This window comes from Azolla caroliniana, unplaced genomic scaffold (genome assembly GCF_043228905.1).
Source record: "Azolla caroliniana isolate FFs.n. ecotype wild unplaced genomic scaffold, voAzoCaro1.0.p SCAF_2, whole genome shotgun sequence".
NCBI lineage: Eukaryota > Viridiplantae > Streptophyta > Polypodiopsida > Salviniales > Salviniaceae > Azolla > Azolla caroliniana.
In genome coordinates this window covers 21,871,559-21,890,485 of record NW_028230437.1, presented here as the reverse complement: position 1 = coordinate 21,890,485, position 18,927 = coordinate 21,871,559, and the positions used below count along the sequence as shown (strand labels likewise).

The 18,927-nt window shown below is 37.6% G+C and overlaps 2 protein-coding genes across 3 annotated transcripts; both read right to left on the bottom strand.

The window, feature by feature from the left end:
* Positions 1-377: 377 nt before the first annotated feature.
* LOC147867588 (uncharacterized) lies at positions 378-4,820 on the bottom strand. Of its 2 annotated transcripts, none has more exons than XM_087315364.1 (3): positions 4,456-4,820; positions 970-1,121; positions 378-410 (listed from the first exon to the last, which is right to left on the bottom strand). In XM_087315364.1, the coding sequence occupies exons 1-3, from the start codon at positions 4,694-4,696 to the stop codon at positions 402-404; spliced, it is 402 nt and encodes a 133-aa protein (XP_087171490.1). In that variant the 5' UTR covers positions 4,697-4,820; the 3' UTR covers positions 378-401. The 2 variants fall into 2 exon arrangements, with proteins under 2 accessions (XP_087171490.1, XP_087171489.1); XM_087315363.1 differs by lacking the exon at positions 378-410 and adding an exon at positions 563-892 and having other exon boundaries at positions 4,456-4,818.
* Positions 4,821-6,333: 1,513 nt separating this feature from the next.
* On the bottom strand, positions 6,334-12,027 carry LOC147867587 (polyadenylate-binding protein-interacting protein 11-like). Its single transcript, XM_087315362.1, has 11 exons — positions 11,797-12,027; positions 11,350-11,606; positions 9,316-9,426; positions 9,168-9,212; positions 8,855-8,927; positions 8,655-8,767; positions 8,522-8,581; positions 8,377-8,424; positions 8,211-8,279; positions 7,115-7,176; positions 6,334-6,940 (listed from the first exon to the last, which is right to left on the bottom strand). Exons 1-11 carry the CDS (start codon positions 11,930-11,932, stop codon positions 6,883-6,885), a joined length of 1,032 nt encoding a protein of 343 aa, XP_087171488.1. The 5' UTR covers positions 11,933-12,027; the 3' UTR covers positions 6,334-6,882.
* Between the last annotated feature and the right edge of the window lie 6,900 nt (positions 12,028-18,927).

The window sequence follows — 18,927 nt, the reverse complement described above, 5'->3', positions numbered from 1 at the left end:
CCTACATAGACATTTGAGCATACAGTGTTTGTAGATGTCACTTCTTGATTTCTTCTACCATATCCACAGGATTAAACATCAAACTTGCAATTCAAATGGATCTTTTTACAATATTAGGCAAAGACCAAGGTAATTTGATTTTGAGTAAAATATCAGGTTTGGCAAAGAAAATTATAGAAAATTATGCTTTAGAACAATCATCTCAAAGTCAATTTTGGATTAGAGCTATACAAGCACCTCTAGCAATAATCTAATGATATGCACCTTCTAGATGGTTAAACATGCAAAATTAATCATGACTCAGTCACGAAGAGGAATACATTAGGCCTTCATAGCAACTTGTAAAATTTTAAGACTCAGATAACCAGTGTGCTGAAACGGAAGGGTACATCAAGAAGTAATTAAGACTCCTGCCATGGAAAGACAGGCCTATTTCTTAGTCTATAGTACCATCTCTTTCCACGGAAACTGAAGGATATATGCACTGAAACTCACCTTGATACTATGCAAGAAACCAAAATCTAAAGCTACATTTTTAAGTTCATAATCTGCACATAGATAGAACTCAGTTTCCGTTGATTGATTAACAATTGTTCTTCACAGAAAACATATGAGGTTTTCGCATGCACAAATGTTGTGGTTATTACCTAGAAAAGCATAGTAGTTTGTCTGAATACAAACATTCACATTTCTTTTGATATCAGACTCCAAGGTTTAATTGTGACAAAAAGGAGCCCAAGGATGACACAAAATCATGTTGTTTTAGGTAGTCGAGAACTTCATATGACTTATATGCAGTACATCTTTCCAAAGCCTTCTAAGGAACAATGCGACAGCAGTGCAGGATTTCTTTCCACTCACTGGTCTATACTTTCAGAAGTAATTAAGACTCCTGCCATGGAAAGAGAGGACTATTTCTTAGGCTATAGTACCATTTCATGCATAGGAAAGAAATATGGAGATACATACCTCTGGCCCAGTATGACTGTTGGGAGGAATACTGGAAGGTAATGGCCACTTTGGTAATGCACCAACCATGATATGGGAACAATCAGTGTAGGCAGAACCCAAGCCTACACCTGCACCAAAAGCCACAGCTGCCCATCTTGTCACAGGGCTCCCTGGTTAATCAAGAAAAAAAACAGAGCCTATATCAATAATTAATTTCTTACTTGATGACATATCAATCAACTTGTAACTAGTTTGGTCTCAAAAATTTCCTTCTGAAGAAATCTACAAAGATAACATGACAGAAAGATGACCAAAATGTGTATATGAGAGTGTGAGAGAGAGAAAGAGAAAGAAAGATATATACACATCTTTTTGAGTCAAAATGGCCTGTAAGACCAAATAAGAAACCAAAATGTGTATATATCACAAAGAAACATTTAATTGCATATAGCATGGAAGGGTGGTATTTCTAGACGTTTTGCAAGTCTATCACACAAAAACAGCATTCTTCTAAAGCCCCTTCCATTTTTCATGACTTGCTTGGACATCTAAGCATTCAGTTAATCTTGCTTTGATAAATATGGTGATCCAAGGTAAGAGGAACCCACTGATGTCAAGGAAACCCCTCTCCTAACCACACAAGTTATGCAAGAAAAAAGGTGACCTACCATTGAGAAGAATAGTAAATTTATCTCATTACTATGGCCTCCAAATGCAGGGTAGCTCATGTTTGGTGGATCTTCTAGAACAAGTTTAAGACTGATGGTAGTTTTTATAAACACAAATGAAGGTTCACAAAAGAGTATGCTTGGAGCTCCAGTTTTGACTTTGTGGGAACGTTCCTGCTCATGGCCTAAATGATGACCATAACTATTTTTCCAGCTACTATTATGATTAACAATAATGATAAGCAATTAATTAAATGGTTAACGAAAGACAATGGATTAAGGATACTTAACTACACCAACCAGACCCAAGCATAGGTAGGACAAGAGACAATTACAAAAAACCATTGGCATGCCATACCACCAAATATAGCAGCTCCGAAAATGTTACCATTAAACGGTAACCCATTAAATTAGAATTTTACACTGCTTCTTAAGGAAATGTTCAAGACAGCTGCCCACCATTCCTGTACTGCTTTCCAAATAGATGTAGAATTTGCTTTCCTGATGGCAATCCACAGCCAGAATACTATGCTGATAACCACATATTGAGGTTCTGAACCAAGAACATAGGCACACAAGTTACATAATTCTGTTTACGTCCTTGAACAAACACCTTGCGCTTTATACCGAAGGATTTGAGAAGTTTCTTTGCTTAGTCCGCTAAAATCTTCCTCATACTGTAACCTATATGTCCTAATTGTGATAATATTTATTGTGATTCTAATCGTCTGTATTGATGATTTGATTTTCTCAAACTCCCATACAGAGAAGATCAGATCAGTTTCAGATGCCTTGACTGAGATTTTTAGATGACAGAACTTGGCCTTCTCCACTTCTCCCTTGGTATCTTGAGCTTTATTCCGAAGGAATTGATAAGTTCTTTTTGCTCAGTCTGCAAAACTTTTCCTCATGCTGTTACCAATGTCCTAATTGCAAAAGAATCCATTTTGACTATAAATGTCTGTAATGATTTTCTCAATTCCTTCGCATAGAAGATTAGATCAGTTTTGGATGCTTTAAGTGTGATTTTCAAATGACCGATTTTTTCTTTCTTCACTTCCCCATTGGCAGAGAGATCAGATAAACATGTGAAACAATTTACTTTCCCCAACAGAAGCATACACAGAGATTCTTGTTAAGTCCACAAGGAGGCATAGCACCTGAACCTATCTTCTCAACCAATGAAAAGCTGACCAATGGTAGAACAAGACCTTATCCAAGATTCGTAGGGCCTTGTTCGCAGCTGATGAAAGTAATACTCAGTTATGTTTTTGTATTAGGTTCTGGACCTATCACTTCGAGCATCAAGAGAAACCCAAAATGGAGATGTACATTACTGTGTCAATATATAGCGCAGCACGTTTTTGGGATAGTCTGCTTTATAATGGCCTTCTTTAGGAACCTAGATCCTCTTACTGTGGGTATACAGTAGTGTAGTGTGATCACCAAAGAGCTTTGGACCCATCTCAGATGGAGCATACTGAGATATTGTACCATTATGTTCATAACCAGGTTCATGCTTAAGATACATGCTCAAAATGCCATCCAAATGTGGAATATGCTGCAGGCATCCTTACAAAGGCAGTGCCAGGATGTATTAGGTTTTATTTATCATGTATTGCTAGAATTTTAATATTTTTTGGCAGAATATTACCTAATAGCCAATTATGAGAATAATTATCTCATAGCCATTCCAGAGAATAAATATCTTTTGGTTGATCCTAGCACTTTTTAGTTTCTAATTAGCATCTCCTCCATGTTTCCAGCACCATTGTGACGCCCTTCAATAATATAGCAACCACCCTCTGCAATATGGGTTCTACAGTTGAGCATTCCAACTGGTGTGATTGTTTGTTCTCTTGGTACTGACTTCTTGGTAAAATTCTCTTACGAAGATTGGACAGTAATTATTGTTCTTTCACAATGTGTCGTGCATTCAAACACATTATGTGAAGTGTTGCACGGCAACTTTTACTTTCAGGTAATAAATTTTTTTATGGAATAAGAGGAGAATAATGACAATGACAAGTTATATTAGTTATAAGGGACTCCGTCCCTTGACACACTTGGGTTTCCAAGTTTGAATGGAATGAACAGAGAAGAATGGAAATGAAAAATAATATTAGTTACAAGAGAATTGGTCCTATAAAGCACATGGGTTAAACGTGCAAAGTCACAGATTGGGCAAGTGCTAGTCCAAATTGCTGCCATGCCAGTTTAAAGCGCTCCTATGCCTCTTCAATATCGTTTTCATCACACACATCTACAGCAAGGTGTTCTTGGTTAAGTATCCAACACCCGACCATGCAACCATCTGATATCAGATTTCAGATATCGATTTCACGTGTGGCACATACATACAAACATGATGATCATGCGTGAAACAACATGAGAAACTGTGAGATTACCAAAGACCAATCATGTGATTGATATCCATATATTTTCCTTCGATACATAAGAAGAAAATGGAGGGAGAGAGTGTTCATAAGCAAGAAAAACAGGATTTTTATCAACCCCATCACTATGAAGCTATGGCTTCAGCAATTGTAAAGGTGAAAAGCCAACAAAAGAGATCCTTGGTTAGCAACTACCACAATATCCAGGAGCACGTCTGCCAAATCCTTGGAAACTGAGGGAAAGTACGAACGACCTACACGATATTACATCCGTGTCTGCATGCTTCAAATTAACACTTACTGCTCATCGTCACCATTATCATCACAACCATCATTACCATATCCAAAACCAACATCAGCATTATTACACCCATCATCATCATCATCATGTGATTATGATCCAGAGAAGGGGGGAGAGAGAGAGAGAGAGAGAGACTTACTGAAGAGGAGGAGACCTGAAGCTGCACCAGCGAGGGAGGAGTAGAAGAACCTGCGCAAGGCGATGTCGTAGCAAGCATCCCATCGGGCCTCAATCAAACCAACACCGCCAGCGCTCAGATGATGATGATGCTGCGGCTGCACCTGACCCTGACCCTGACCCTGACCCTGACCCTGACCCTGATCCTGACCTTGAACCTGAATCTCCGGATTCTGGTGGATATCATCTTCAGGTGCGGCCATGACTACGGATATGGCCAACGCGAGTTCCTCTTCTTCTTCCTCTTCTTCTTCTTCTTCGTCGCCTGTCTTCCTCCTATGTCTGAGAGTCTGTGTCTGTGTCTGTGTCGGAGAGAGAGGGTGGGACAGCAGAAGAAGGGAAACCCTAGCCAGCTGTATAGGAGGGGCAGGCAGTATACTGCAGGTCTTAAATAAATGAGAATTCCGGGAATACCCTCGGAGGGAGTTTTCTCTTATTTCCTCCTGCCCCTCATGTACATATATATATGTACACACACACACACTTATCTCTTTCCATTCATCCAGTAAGCACCCTTGCTACTACTGCTAGCCTCCTCCGCAACCGATTCGACACAATACAAAGAGGTTATGATGCAACGAACGAGTCTTATCCTGGACTCATGTAGAAGACATATTCACATACATCTCGATTCGATTCGGTTACTATGTGGTCGAAGAGGGGTTGTGCGTGTCTACTATATAGAACCGCTTTCCTTTTTATGGAACTACACCGAGCATGCAATGATGTTTACATTGACAACAACGATAACGATAACAATGTCAATCCGGCCGAATTTGTTGTAGTAGTTTCTTTGTAGAAATCCCAAACAAAAATTTGTTGAAGTGTTGTTTTTTTATATCTACCTCAAGTGAATTATTGTTCTAACAATACTATCTCTATGGAGAAGCACGATAGAGGAAAGAAGAGAATCTAGGTGCTAAGGTCAACAACTTAGAACTTTTCCCACATCTCCAAAAATAATGTATAACATGGACATTTCGAGTTCATAGTAGAGACTCTTGTAGTGAAGATATTGGCCTCGCACTTATAGGTAACTATGCTTACAACTATCTCTAAGAGAAAACCGCTTCAACATCTTTCATATACAACACTTACGAAAGGAACCCAAAGATAGATGGGACTAAGAAACAAAAAACAAGTAAGCAAGAGAATTGGGAGACCCACAAAACCACACCACACTCATTATTGATTCTTACAAAGTTTATTGATTCTTACAACTTATGATACTCATTATGAAACTTCAAGTGCACTTAGGTGAAGCAAACTAGATATAAACAAAGAATACCTTGCTTTTCTGGCCATTCACTACTACACATATATCAGTTGCTTTCTATAACAATGATCCAAAAGAGATCAAGGAGGATGTATAACATGATGGTACACACATACAAAACAATTTGGCATTCGACTGAGCAAGGTTGTTAAGATTTGATTCTATGGTATTAAAATGTTTTCCTGCTCATTCCTGTTTGATTCTATGATAATTGAATAAGCCGTAATACTATTACAATATAGTTACATTTGACTTCCTTTCACACTGTCATCTCACTCGAATCATCAACAAAGACACTCCCAGCCCTGCTATGCAGATGATTTTGCTGGTGATAATCGTAAATCTTCAATTATCGCATCTGTGATGCTTGTGTTTCGTAACCAATATTGTCTTCAAACCGACATATACATGTGCATACTGCTTTATAGCCTTAAGTCTGGAAAGCAAAAACTACAAAGGTCGCATATAACAATAAGAAGTGAGAATGCATTATTGGCGTGCACATGATTAATGCGTTGTCATAATTTAAATCCCTTCGAGAATAGACACAACAGACAACAATCATTACAAGTTAAGCATGAATTTTTTAAGACTTGCGGGATAAAATGAGAATGCCTCAACGGCATCATTACATTATTGTCAATAATAACCAGCCAGAGAGCCTCTACTAAATTTGTAGCAGAAAGTACCCCTTTACTCCTGGCAACAATTATGCCCAAGGAAGGCATGAACATAGACAGACCAAAAAGCAGCAAAATGTGTGCACAACAGAAACTAAAAATGCGGGTAATGGTGATAAGAGGGGGGGAAGACACTCTCTGGTTGTGAATGAACGAATATGTAGGTGGCAGCAGTCGCGCACCGATAGAGAAAGAAAGAAAATGGCAACCCATTGTAGCTTTTGATCACCTTTGCTTTGCTTTTGCATGTATGGCCACTCACTCCTCTCTCTAATCAATCTCATAGGAAACCCTAAACTTAAGAAACCTAATCCGCAACACAATTTCACAAAGTGAAAACCAAAATATCATCACAAAATCCTCACAGGAGAATGATTTGCTGTTAACACTTGCTCATTGCAGAAGAATGATTGCTTGACTTTGCAAACTACGATCAGATGAAATACTGTCTGGACATGCAGGGTCTCACTGGAGTCTTAGACGGGCTGACTCTGTCCAAAAGACAAATGGAAGAATCAAACAACTATTAATGCCAGGTTTCAAAATGGAAGATTGTCTTTTTAAGCTGCCATAGTATAGTGTATGTATACTACGAATATGCATGAAAGACTAAACATACACAGCATTCAAGGATATCATGCCTCATTATTTGCCCAAGCTTTTACCTGATCGGAAGAGATCCCAATATAGCCCCACTGCAGTTCAAAGCAGCGATAGCGCTCTCTGCCTGCATACAGTCATTCATTACATGAAAAACAATGTTGAAAAAGATACATACAAGGATAGGTGCAGTGAGGTCATAATAGTGAGGTACGGCACACAGTGAGATATTACATTAGGAGATGGAGGAACATCAAGACTGCTCCTTTCGGGATGGATGCGGTGTGGCACCACCAAATAGCAAAATTGCAATCATTCATGCAATGGAAAATAGGAAAAACATTTTCCTTACCAGAATGAAACCTTTTAGGAATTCGAAAACAGGAAGTATTATAAATTTTAATTACTGCAGAATTAATACTCTACATCACTATAAATCTTCACATCTTTCATATTTGTTCAGAAATGCAACATGGAAAACTCAACAATGATAGGACTTATTTTAGCTGTGAGAAATGAGCTCCACTTTAAATTCTGCCATGCAGTACACAGGTTTGTAATGATGAGGGTCAGCATCGATACAAATTGCACCATTTGTCATTCCCCACTATAAACAAGATTCTAATATGCAGAAGAGATACTACTAAGCATTAACGTTCAATATTTTATTGCTCTGAATTATTTCGTGCCCTGGTATGCTAACATTCTAGTAGTTTTCTCTCTGACTTGACATTACTAAATGGTAACACAGAGGGGCAAAGCTGCAGATAGATCTATTATAATCATTAAATGACACCAAGATAAGATACTTCTCCTGATGTCAATCTTTCGAAGCATAATCTTACGTCTGTGCCCTCTAATCCAATGACAGATTGAATTGGAGTTGTCAATTAAAAAACTGCACCATGTATCTAACAAGATCCCACTATATATTGGGCTGCACATTATTATTGATCTAAGAAGTGTAATATCTCCCAATAACTTTAGAGACGAGAAACTTAATATCTAATGCAATTTTTGTTCTTATTCAGTTCTTCCACATGTCTTGAGGGTGCATGTGTGGGTGTGTGAGGGTGTATGTGGCCCAACTGAGCAGTGACTGGTGATATCTACAAAACCAAACAAATTCATATTAAAAATAGAACTGCTTGAATCAATTACCAGGACAAATTCAACAAATGCAATGCGTGTCGACTGGCGGTGCTCTCCAAGCAGCCTCAACCGTGCAACCTAAATTAAAGAATTACAAAAAACCATTACAAGGGTCCATTGGTTCATGGATAACCTCTTCTCAGCTATTAACATAGTGAAAGCCCAAGGTACTTACCTCCCCACAGAAGAACTCAAAGAAAAGCTTTACATCCGCTTGAGAGACCTGCAGGGAGCATGGAGCGCATAAACCTAATACATAAGAGCCAAATACTACACCAATATCAGGTATCAATACTTTCATACAATCTATTGAAATTCACCTTCTTGTCTATATTGGTACAATAAACCGTCCTGGCACACATTTCTCGTTCATCTTCAGACTGCAGGTGAGAGGTGGGAATTTTCAGTGTTGTAGAAAAAAACAAGGAAAAGAATATCAGAGCGGCCAATTACCTGCGGTAAAAACGTTGGATTGACTGGTATTATTGCTGTTTTGGATGGTAACACTTTAACAGGGTAGAATCCTAGCATGGTTCCAGCAAGACTAAGTGCTCTACCCGCCCCATCTGTAGGATATTCAAAAGCATATGATTGAGTGGCTTTTCGGGATAAGGAAGAAGAAATAAACAAATTGAGAAGGCTAAAGTCTTTACCCTCATCTGTGAATTCCACAAAAGCAAACCGCAAAACAGAGTTGGGATCTCCACACACCCGACAATCCACAACCTGAAATACAAATTGCAAGCTTTGTATTTTAATTAAGAAATTTAAGCAATATAACTCATAAGAGTTTCTTTGTCCATCTTGAGTTTATCAACTCAACGATTTATCGACATATAGGTGACGAAATCTTCTGATGAGAAATATGTAGTAAACTGGTCATACCACAAGGTGGTTAATTTTATTGTGTTCCTAATAAATATGGCTTAAAGACAGTTAGCCATCAGATGGATTTATATATATTACCTGCCCACAAGTGAGAAAAAGTGCAGCAAGCTGCTCTTCTGTAACCTGCATAGTTAAATATAATGCTGGATAAGTTTCACTTTGAAGGTGAGCTCTAACTGAGCTAATTATTAAGGTCTCTATTTCCTCCTGTGGGAACACCACTCACCTGATGGTCAATATCAGAAACATATACTGTCCTCCTAATGCTAGCATCCCATTGTGCTTTGTATAATCTGTTATTGGTGCGTCTCTTGTTGTTGACAGACCCATTCTTTTTCTGCTTTACAAATCACAACCGCAAAATTAATTCGTAGTTACCAGCAGAGTGGGAAACAAGAATAATGAGTTCCCAGTTTTCTTAAAGGGTAGGAAACGAGAAGAATATGCATATTAGTAAGCATATAAATAATAGATTCAAGAGGACACATAGATCACATGTAAAAACACTTCAACTAGAGACTTTAGACCCTCCATCAATCTGAATCACAATCATATCACCATTCTATTGGAGTATGCACAATCTCCTCTTGCTTTACAGGGAGACAATAATTCGATTATAAAGCAGAATCCATGTGGTGCAATAAAAATTGAATATGTCAGTCAAAATAAGGACAGGGAGCCACAGACAACTCTCACATGTTTCATGCTTGATCTCATAGTTGCTACACCATGTCACAGTTGTTTTGCGGCTGCCATGGTCGTTCAGTAGCAACAGTGAGTACATCAAATACTTGTTATGATGTTTAACACTAGTAGAGATCTGCAGCACCTCACTATGTTGTTAATAGTAATGCCTGCAAACTATTGGAGGTATTATCTTCTTCTTGCTGGAGTATTTGTTTGGTGAAGACAAAAGGAGAATCCATCGAGATTGTGACCATGGCAGCACTGGCTTGTGACAACCATGATAAGTGAATCAATTCATGGATCAGCAAACTAAACATCTATGACGGGCTGAAGATATGTAATGGATCCAACTGAGGTTCTCGAGAAGAAGAAGCCACATTCAAGTGAGTTTCCTTACAGCCTCTTCCAGCCAACCTATTATTTAGAATTTCTAAGCATACAAACGTTTGAGGATGTCATTTCCTTCAATGAGGTACAAGACGTAGAGATAGCAGACAAGAGATATCCAAAGACGATTTTAATCCAGCAACAGCACTGGGAAGATTACATCTTTAGAATAAAGAGGACATTGTGTATTTCAGATCCTGAATGATGACTTACATTAACAGGTCTAACTTACAAAAGAGCATTTTCGAATATTTGTTTTATGCACGTCAAAGAATCAGATAAATGGGATGAAAGTTGGTAAAGAACAGAATCCAGGGGATAATTTGGCCAGGCAAAGCAATATCCATTTGAGCTTTAACAAGATTTAACATAACCCATCTGATGATGAGAAGCAGAAAATGTAGAATGCATGGAATGCAGTAAATTGTGATCCTATCTAAATGTTCATCCTCATAATAGTGATTGATTGCAAAGCTTTTAACATCAAGAGATGGTTGAATAAAACGAACTGCAAATTTATTAGTGTTGTGATGGAATACTGACTGTTTTTCTATGAGATATATCAAAAATCGTTGTATACATCAGACATAACCAGATAATTTGAGCAAACAGGAAAAGATTCAAGGTTCAACTATTGATCATATTCAATTTGATGGAGATGAACAAAGATAATAGCGGAGACAATCAAGTTTTGACTTTTAATCATTATCCATTTGATGTGGAGATTGAACATAATGAGATTGATGAAGCAAAGTTATAATCCATTTATAGTTTGATCATCAATCACAATTAATCTTTTTATGAAGTAAGCAGGAATGAATGTGGATATCAAACATGTGTGCATAGATGTGGTTCATATGCGCTTCGGCCATATGTTCAAATATAAATATACTCAATATCCATTTGAGGAACATGGATAGAATGGATAGATAACATCGAAAAAAAATGATTGGATGGAGCAAACTGTCATCCACTTAGGATGTGACAATTCATGATGATCCATCTGATTAAAATTCATATTGATAAAGACAGGCAGGAATTATTACAAACTCATCTGATTAAAACTCATCTTGAGTGATAAGTGAGCTCTGAGACAAACCTTCAATCATTGCCCATTTGTTCCCATCTATTGTGATGAGGAGCGAACAAATTGTATTACATAGTGCGAAACGAAACGGGGACTAACCTTACGGTTGGTTTTGGAATCATTGTCAGCATCAGGGGAACAGCCATCACCACCACCACCACCACGTCTATCGCCATCACCGTCGCCATCACTGTGAGAGAGAGGAACGAACTCCTTGGCATGAGGATTAAGCTTGGAAAAGAGATCTGAAAGCTCCTCTTCTTCTTCTTCTTCTCCATCTGAATCGTCACCTTCTTCTTCATCATCTTTTTTGCTTCTACCAGCAGCATGATCAAACCCATTTTCCTCCAGTGATCCTGTGTGCACAGAAAAAGACCAGGGCAAGATCCTAATCAACCAAGGAATTCTCTAATATGATGGAGGACTGGGTAAACTTGCACGTACATAGTCTGATCAGACGAATGTTAATATACGATCTGAGATCAGGGGTGGGGAGAGGGGGGGTGGGAGAAACTCTGGCAAGTGGGATATAGAATGATGGCATACCTGTAGAAAGGGGGGCATTCTGCTGTTGCTTCTGATCATGTGAAGGTTGAGCTTGATCTTGAGGAGGTGCAATGGTGCTGCTGCTGCTGCTGCTGCTGCTGCTGGAAAGCAGGGGAGATGGATCAAGGATCGCCATAGCTAGAGACAGAGAAAGAGAAAGAGAAAGAGACAGAGACAGAGACAGAGAATGAATGAAATTGGTGGCCTTACAAACAACAAACACACAAACACAAACACACAAGGACAACAGTTTGACATAGTATGTATCATGTATGTATGTCATGTATGTATGTATGTATGCATGTCATCATGTATGTATTGTATGTATGTATGTATCATGTATGTATGTGTCTATCTATCTATCTATCTATCTATGCATGTCATGTATGTATTGTATGTGTCTATCTATCTATGCATGTCATGTATGTATTGTATGTATGTATGTATGTATCATGTATGTATGTATCTATCTATGCATATCATGTATGTATTGTATGTATGTATGTATGTATGTTTGTATGTATCATGTATGTATGTATGTATGTATAGAGAATGAATGAAATTGGTGGCCTTACAAACAACAAACACACAAGGACAACAGTTTGACATAGCATGTGTCATGTATGTATGTATGTATGTATGTATGTATGTATGTATGTATGTATTTACGCATATCATGTATGTATTGTATGTATGTATGTATCTATCTATCTATCTATGCATGATCATGTATGTATTGTATGTATGTATGTATCTTATTTATGCATGTCATGTATGTATGTATGCATGTATGTATGTATGTATGTATCTATCTATCTATCTATCTATCTATGCATGTCATGTATGTACGTATGTATGTGTAGTACAACTAGGGCTTGTGGTACTACACTTGTGTCAACGGCTTGCGGGGACAGTATTGTTATTGCCTGCAATTACAAGGCCAACAAAGTCCCGATTAGATCAACTTGGTCATATCCCCCATCTCGTTCAAAGGCTCCTTTGACACTTTGCCAAGCCTCATTTAGCTCGTGTTTTGGTTAGATTGATATGCTAGATATGCACTTGCTAGCCATATCCGGCATAAGAAAGACCTCTTCGCGTCCATGACATTGCACACTACCTTCTTTTTCTTTTATGGAGCCTCAAATGCATTCAACCTTTAGTTGGACCTTGGTCTGATTTAGGAAAGGAAGCTCTCTCCTAGGATGGATGGAGTTTCGATTAGTTGTTGACTCTAAGCTTGTCCTTCCACATGAGACAAACAAACATTCAGATTATGATCACAACAACATCTATTGGCTCCTGAAGGACCAAGATAATATCCATATATCCTTACTTCATACTAGATAACAATAGGAATTAAGCAATAGTCAGAATTGGTCCATGATCAAATTTGATGTTCGTATGTCCAGAAAAATTGTGAGTTATTGGTGTAGCATCAATGTTGCATACTTATTTGAGAGCATTCTATCATGCACGTGACCCAAAAATTCCTCATGGTGAAACCATTTATGACAAAATGTTATTGGCTCGTAATAAGTCAATTTGATATTATCGAATGGTTCTCCCAAGAACTGTTTATTGTCCATCCTCCTTTCATAGAGATCAAAAGATTTTGGATGGGTGAAAGGTTAATCATCTATTGCCATGGCACGATAAATGTTCACTTGACCCTTTGTTTATATTCCCATAAAAATAGTTTGTATCCAATATAACACCTAGAAGTTTGCTCGATCCTCAAATCAATTGTTTGTCTTTATTGATCCCGTTTCAGATGCATCCCCTTAAAATAGCGTTTGTCACATGTTATATGCTAAACATTGATGGAAGTGATTGTGCAAGATTGTAGATTTACAATAACAAAAAGAACATCCTTTTAATATTTTCTAGGGGCGACTTAAGGAGTAATTGTCTTCTTGCATCATAAAGTTTCGCATGTTCACAAAAGGGAAAATAGTGTAACCTCTCCATTCTCTAATTATAAATATGTGACCAACCCAAACAAAAACATGATGCGTCTTCCACCTTGAAGGTTTTCTTCCTCTACCTAATATGAGCGATTATTTTTCAAATGCAGTATTTGGGTTTTGGAGAACAAGTTTTTTTATTCAATGTGATTCCGAAACCTAATTTCAAAGGGCATTCATGCGGTGTTGCATGCCTAAGTCGAAACTTACACATTTCAAAGGTCCTCAAAGACTTTCAAATGAGAACCGAACAAGAAAAACAGCCTACGCCTTTTTGCCAACTAAGATGTTGTCATAAATACGATCCATGAAAAGTCATACATTGTTGCATTTGCACCAATCTGAGATGTCTCTAAACAAATAGAATGTTCAGGGCTATTTTTGAAATGGGTAACAAACAAAACCAACTATTTTACATGGCTAGCGTTTTCCTAAAATTTGTTAGACAATAATGTTAGTAAATTTCACATGTAGTGACAAAAATGGTGGTAGCTACACGTGCAAATAATAAGAATATAAAATATATATCCGAATGTTTCGAAGTTGCAATGCAATTTCCAAACATTATTCAAAACGTTGACATGCACAAACATAATCTCTCTCTCTCTCTCTCTCTCTCTCTCTCTCTCTCTCTCTCTCTCTCTCTCTCGTTTGGTCTTATAAACCATTTTGGCCTCTTAACATATGTTAATATTTCTTTCTTTCTTCTTTCTCTCTATCAAACACAACATATTAATTGCAGAAAAGGTCCTTCGCAACTATCCATATGCCTAATTTATGTGGATTGTAAGATAATGAAGGAATTACATTTACAAACACTATAGGCTAATGTGGGGACATTATAAAGGACCATATATGAAAAATATCTAGTGGGTGTATACTACCATGCAAGATAACTATCAATTAGATTGATGAAAAATATGAGAATCACCCCAAGTGGCGAGGAATCTCTCTCTCTCTCTCTCAACATAATCGCACCTAACTACAAAATGATGTCCATCGAATAGAGAAACCGCACCCATCAATACATATTAGAACCCATGTCCTTGTATGCCATTTGAACCATTAAATTCCATGCGACTTAACTCACACTCATTACGATGCGAGACATGGCATTAGAGCACATGCAATCAGAGTATTTGCTACACATACTTTCTCCTAAGCAAGTTTGGGAGTTTGAGTGTCACAATTTAATGAAATGCTCTCTGCCTTTTATCACATCTGACTATGTTGTCCACACATCTTCAACCAAAACCAATCCTTAAATGAATTTCTCACACAATTACAGTGTGCGCTCTCAATTGCAATGTTCATTAGTAAAGTTCTTGAACGTTGAGAGTCGCTACTCACTTTCACATGTATTACATGAAAATGTTACATTTTTTGTCTCATAGGTTATATTTGAACTCCCTCCGTCTTTCTTTCTCTTATTATTATTATGTAATTACCTTACCTTAGTGGTAAGTTGTTACACTATTATCTCACCTCTCTATTAATCCATAAATATCCTCGTAAATTACTAGATGTCACCCTGGAATGTAGGGGTTGAACCCTAGTCTCTATTGGGCAACCTTACCAATTGAGCTCTCTCTCTCTCTCTCTCTCTCTCTCTCTCTCTCTCTTGATCACCTTATCACCCTTCGAGTATTAATGGAGGAAAGTTGCCTTAGAGGTAAAGGTTTATATTGTTGCTTTGTAGACTTCAAGAAAGCTTTTGATATGGTACCTCGTGAGCATCTTTGAAGGCGAATGGAAGAACTTGAGGTGCCAAGTGAATATATGCTTGCAATTTCCCGAATTTATGAGAAGGTTATATGTTGTGTGCGCATGAGAGATAAACTTTCAGATTTTTTCAAAAGCACTATTGGTGTTAAGCAAGGATGCCCACTCTCACCAAAACTATTTGGTCTATGCATTAATGAATTGGAAGAAATGGTTACCTGGTCCAAGTTTGCAAAGGAAGAATGTGTTGAAGAAGTTGTCATTGGGAATGTTGTAATTATGCTTTTGCTATATGCAGATGATGTAGTTCTTTTTGCAAATACTTTAGGAGATGCACAAAAGCTTATGAAGGCATTGGAAAATTTTTGCATGCATACTAAATTAAGTGTCAATAGCTCTAAAACAAATATTATGCTTGTGAAGAGCCAAAAAAGAGATAAACCATGCATTATGTACAACAATGAGCCACTTGAATGTGTGGAAAGCTTCAAATATCTTGGCCTTGAAGTTCCTTCAAATCATAGATGGAATGAATGTGCTACACGCCGTTTAGAGGCGGGCAAGCAAGCATACTATGCATTCGAGAACACATGCAATCTTGGAGATATTAAGTGTTGGGTCCTCAAGAAATATCTTTTCGACACTTTGGTGACACCGGTTCTTCTCTATGGGGTGGAAGTATGGGGCGGTAGTATCCCTAAATCTATGTGGAAAGAGTTTGAAAATGTCCAAAAGCATTTTCTTACCAAGTTTCTACAAGTTAAGAAACAAACGCCCTACACCCTCCTCCTCCTTAAGACGGGATCGCTTCCCATTGAGATCATGGCCATGGAAAGGGTTGTTGAATACATGCTTAAGGTTCAAAAAAGTCCCTCACATCGACTTCCTAGAATTGCGTGGGAAGTAAGCAAAAAGATCCAAAAGACGCATAAAAGCAAAATTTTGTGTTCCGGTTGGATGCAAGATATAGAAAAATGGTTTGGTAGATGGGATGCAAGACACTTGCTTCATGATGCATCATTAGATTCCTCTGTAAATGAGGCATTTTTGCAACGCCAATGTATCATGACATGGGACAAATGTGGAGGCTCACGCTCCACACATTATACTACACATGTTGCACCTAACTACAAAACCATATTCTTTGCGGAACGGGGAAATTGTACAAATCCATACATGTTAGAGCCCATATCGTTATCTTCCATTCGAACCATTGCTTCCATGCGACTTAGCTCACATGCATTGCGATGTGAAACAGGGCGTTGGGGTACAAGTGATGAGAGTGGTCGGCTATGCACACTTTGCCCTAAATAAGTTCGCAAGTCTGAGCATCACACTTTGATACAATGCTCTGCCTTTGATCATATTCGACCATGCTTTCCACATCTCTTCGATCAAGCCCAATCTTTGCATGAATTCCTCTCACAACCACAATGTGCACTCTCGATTGCAACATTCATTGGTAAAGTTCTTGAACATCGAGAGTCACTACTCACTTTCACACGTATCACGTGAAATGTAATATTTTTGGTCTCATAGGTCATATTTGACCTCCGAATGCGATAATATAATCTCTCTCTCTCTCTCTCTCTCTCTCTCTCTCTCTCTCCTTGCATGAATTCCTCTCACAACCACAATGTGCACTCTCGATTGCAACATTCTTTGGTAAAGTTCTTGAACATCAAGAGTCACTACTCACGTTCACACGTATCACGTGAAATGTAATATTTTTGGTCTCATAGGTCATATTTGACCTCCAAAGATGATAATATAATCTATCTATCTATCACCATAGTTGGGGTTTGCTTTGTAAAATAAAGAAATGATGGTCATATTTTTCCAATAACTTAAGGTTGGTAGGCATTTTGTATCTAATAATTTTGGATGTTCCATGAATGCTAAAGTAGTGGTTATACAGTATACCCCTTGTTGGAATGAACTCATCAATCACCTAATCATTTGTTATTAAAACTTGTGTTTTGGTTGATCATCCAACTTATATAGACTAAATAAAATAGAGATTGGCAATGTTAAAGATTGTCATTTTTCACCACTATTTGTTGCTTCTAAATTCCTTCAAGAGTGTGCATGGTTTTATTTGGATCCAACACAAAGTTTGTAGGAAGACCAATTATATGTGTGTAGTATGTATGTATATGTATATAGGGTTTGAATGCAAAAGGTTGAAGGTTCGACCTTGTCTTGGGGTGATTCCATTTATTTCTAGGAAAAAAACTAAGTACATGCAAGGTATGCAATGTGAAACTATTGGAGGAGTACCTCTTAATTTTTGCATGTTAAACATATAAGGTAATTTGCAAGAAGTATGATTACTTGTTAGACAAGCATGAAAATTTAAATGTCATATTCAAATCTCCACCAAGAAAGGTGGGCATGTGCATTATTTTCACATAGAAAGTTTTTACTACAAAATAATAAAGCCTTGTCTTAGGAAGGAGACATACGATGTGTTGATTTTGTCTCATGAGTCATGATCTAATTTGGCCTCTCCGTGGATGATAAAAATGTATCTATTCTATTCTCTCTCCCTATGTGAATGAATCTACCCTAGTAGTTCCCATGTTTATTTTTTTAACACAATGAATTGGTTTTAGAGCCACCTATTTTGTACCCTCGATGCACTATATACTGTTTGAGCACATGACAACTTCATTTCCTAACTTGTTCGTCTTTTCAAAGATGGGCTTATGCCTAATGTCCAAGTTCAAAATTTCAATGGCGTCTCTTCAATTCCAACCCTCAACTACTTTCAAAGAAATCGGAAAATGACATAATATTGCATCTTAAAGAAAAACCTCATTGACATTATTTGTACTCTATACCTCGCTAGACCATAAACTTGACCAACATACTAATATTAAAAAGCATGATGATAAATGAGTTGTATTCGTGCATGCATGATCTAATAACTTATAAGATAAATAGATTAAAATACAAGGTTATAAGTAAGTTGTGTGTGTATGCAATAATAAAACAACTAAAATCCCAATTTGTCGGGCTTCAAATTCATTTTTCTTTTCATCGTGCAATGAACACAACATATGTTAATTTGAAGTGTTGTCGGGAAATTCTAGGTCAGGCATACACACACACACACTCTCTCTCTCTCTCTCTCTTTCCCATGGACCAATTTTGGTCTTAGAAGACGTTCGTATATCTTTCTTTCTCTCTCTCACGCTCACTCTCTCTTTGAAGTTGAAACACCATACGTTAGAATTGGAATGGCCAAATCATCACTTTATTATATTATTGTGTACTACTTAAGGGTGGTTTAATTTATCTTCTAAACAAACACAATAAAGAAAAAGGGAAAAAACATTATTTGAAGTTCATGCATAGGAGACATAAGTAAGTGAGATGTGGTAATTCACTTTCGTGGGAAGGATTTCATGTCCAATAAGGAAAGAAAAACCATGCCTAC

What these genes read in the sequence shown, in the direction of transcription:
- LOC147867588 (XM_087315364.1), bottom strand. Translation starts at nt 4,696, where the DNA reads ATGGCCGCACCTGAAGATGATATCCACCAGAATCCGGAGATTCAGGTT. An exon ending in TTCAGGTCTCCTCCTCTTCA is followed by an intron (nt 1,122 to 4,455) that starts GTAAGTCTCTCT and finishes TTGATTAACCAG; the next exon opens with GGAGCCCTGTGACAAGATGG.
- LOC147867587 (XM_087315362.1), bottom strand. Translation starts at nt 11,932, where the DNA reads ATGGCGATCCTTGATCCATCTCCCCTGCTTTCCAGCAGCAGCAGCAGC. An exon ending in GAATGCCCCCCTTTCTACAG is followed by an intron (nt 11,607 to 11,796) that starts GTATGCCATCAT and finishes CTGTGCACACAG; the next exon opens with GATCACTGGAGGAAAATGGG. An exon ending in ATCCAACGTTTTTACCGCAG is followed by an intron (nt 8,582 to 8,654) that starts GTAATTGGCCGC and finishes TCTCACCTGCAG; the next exon opens with TCTGAAGATGAACGAGAAAT.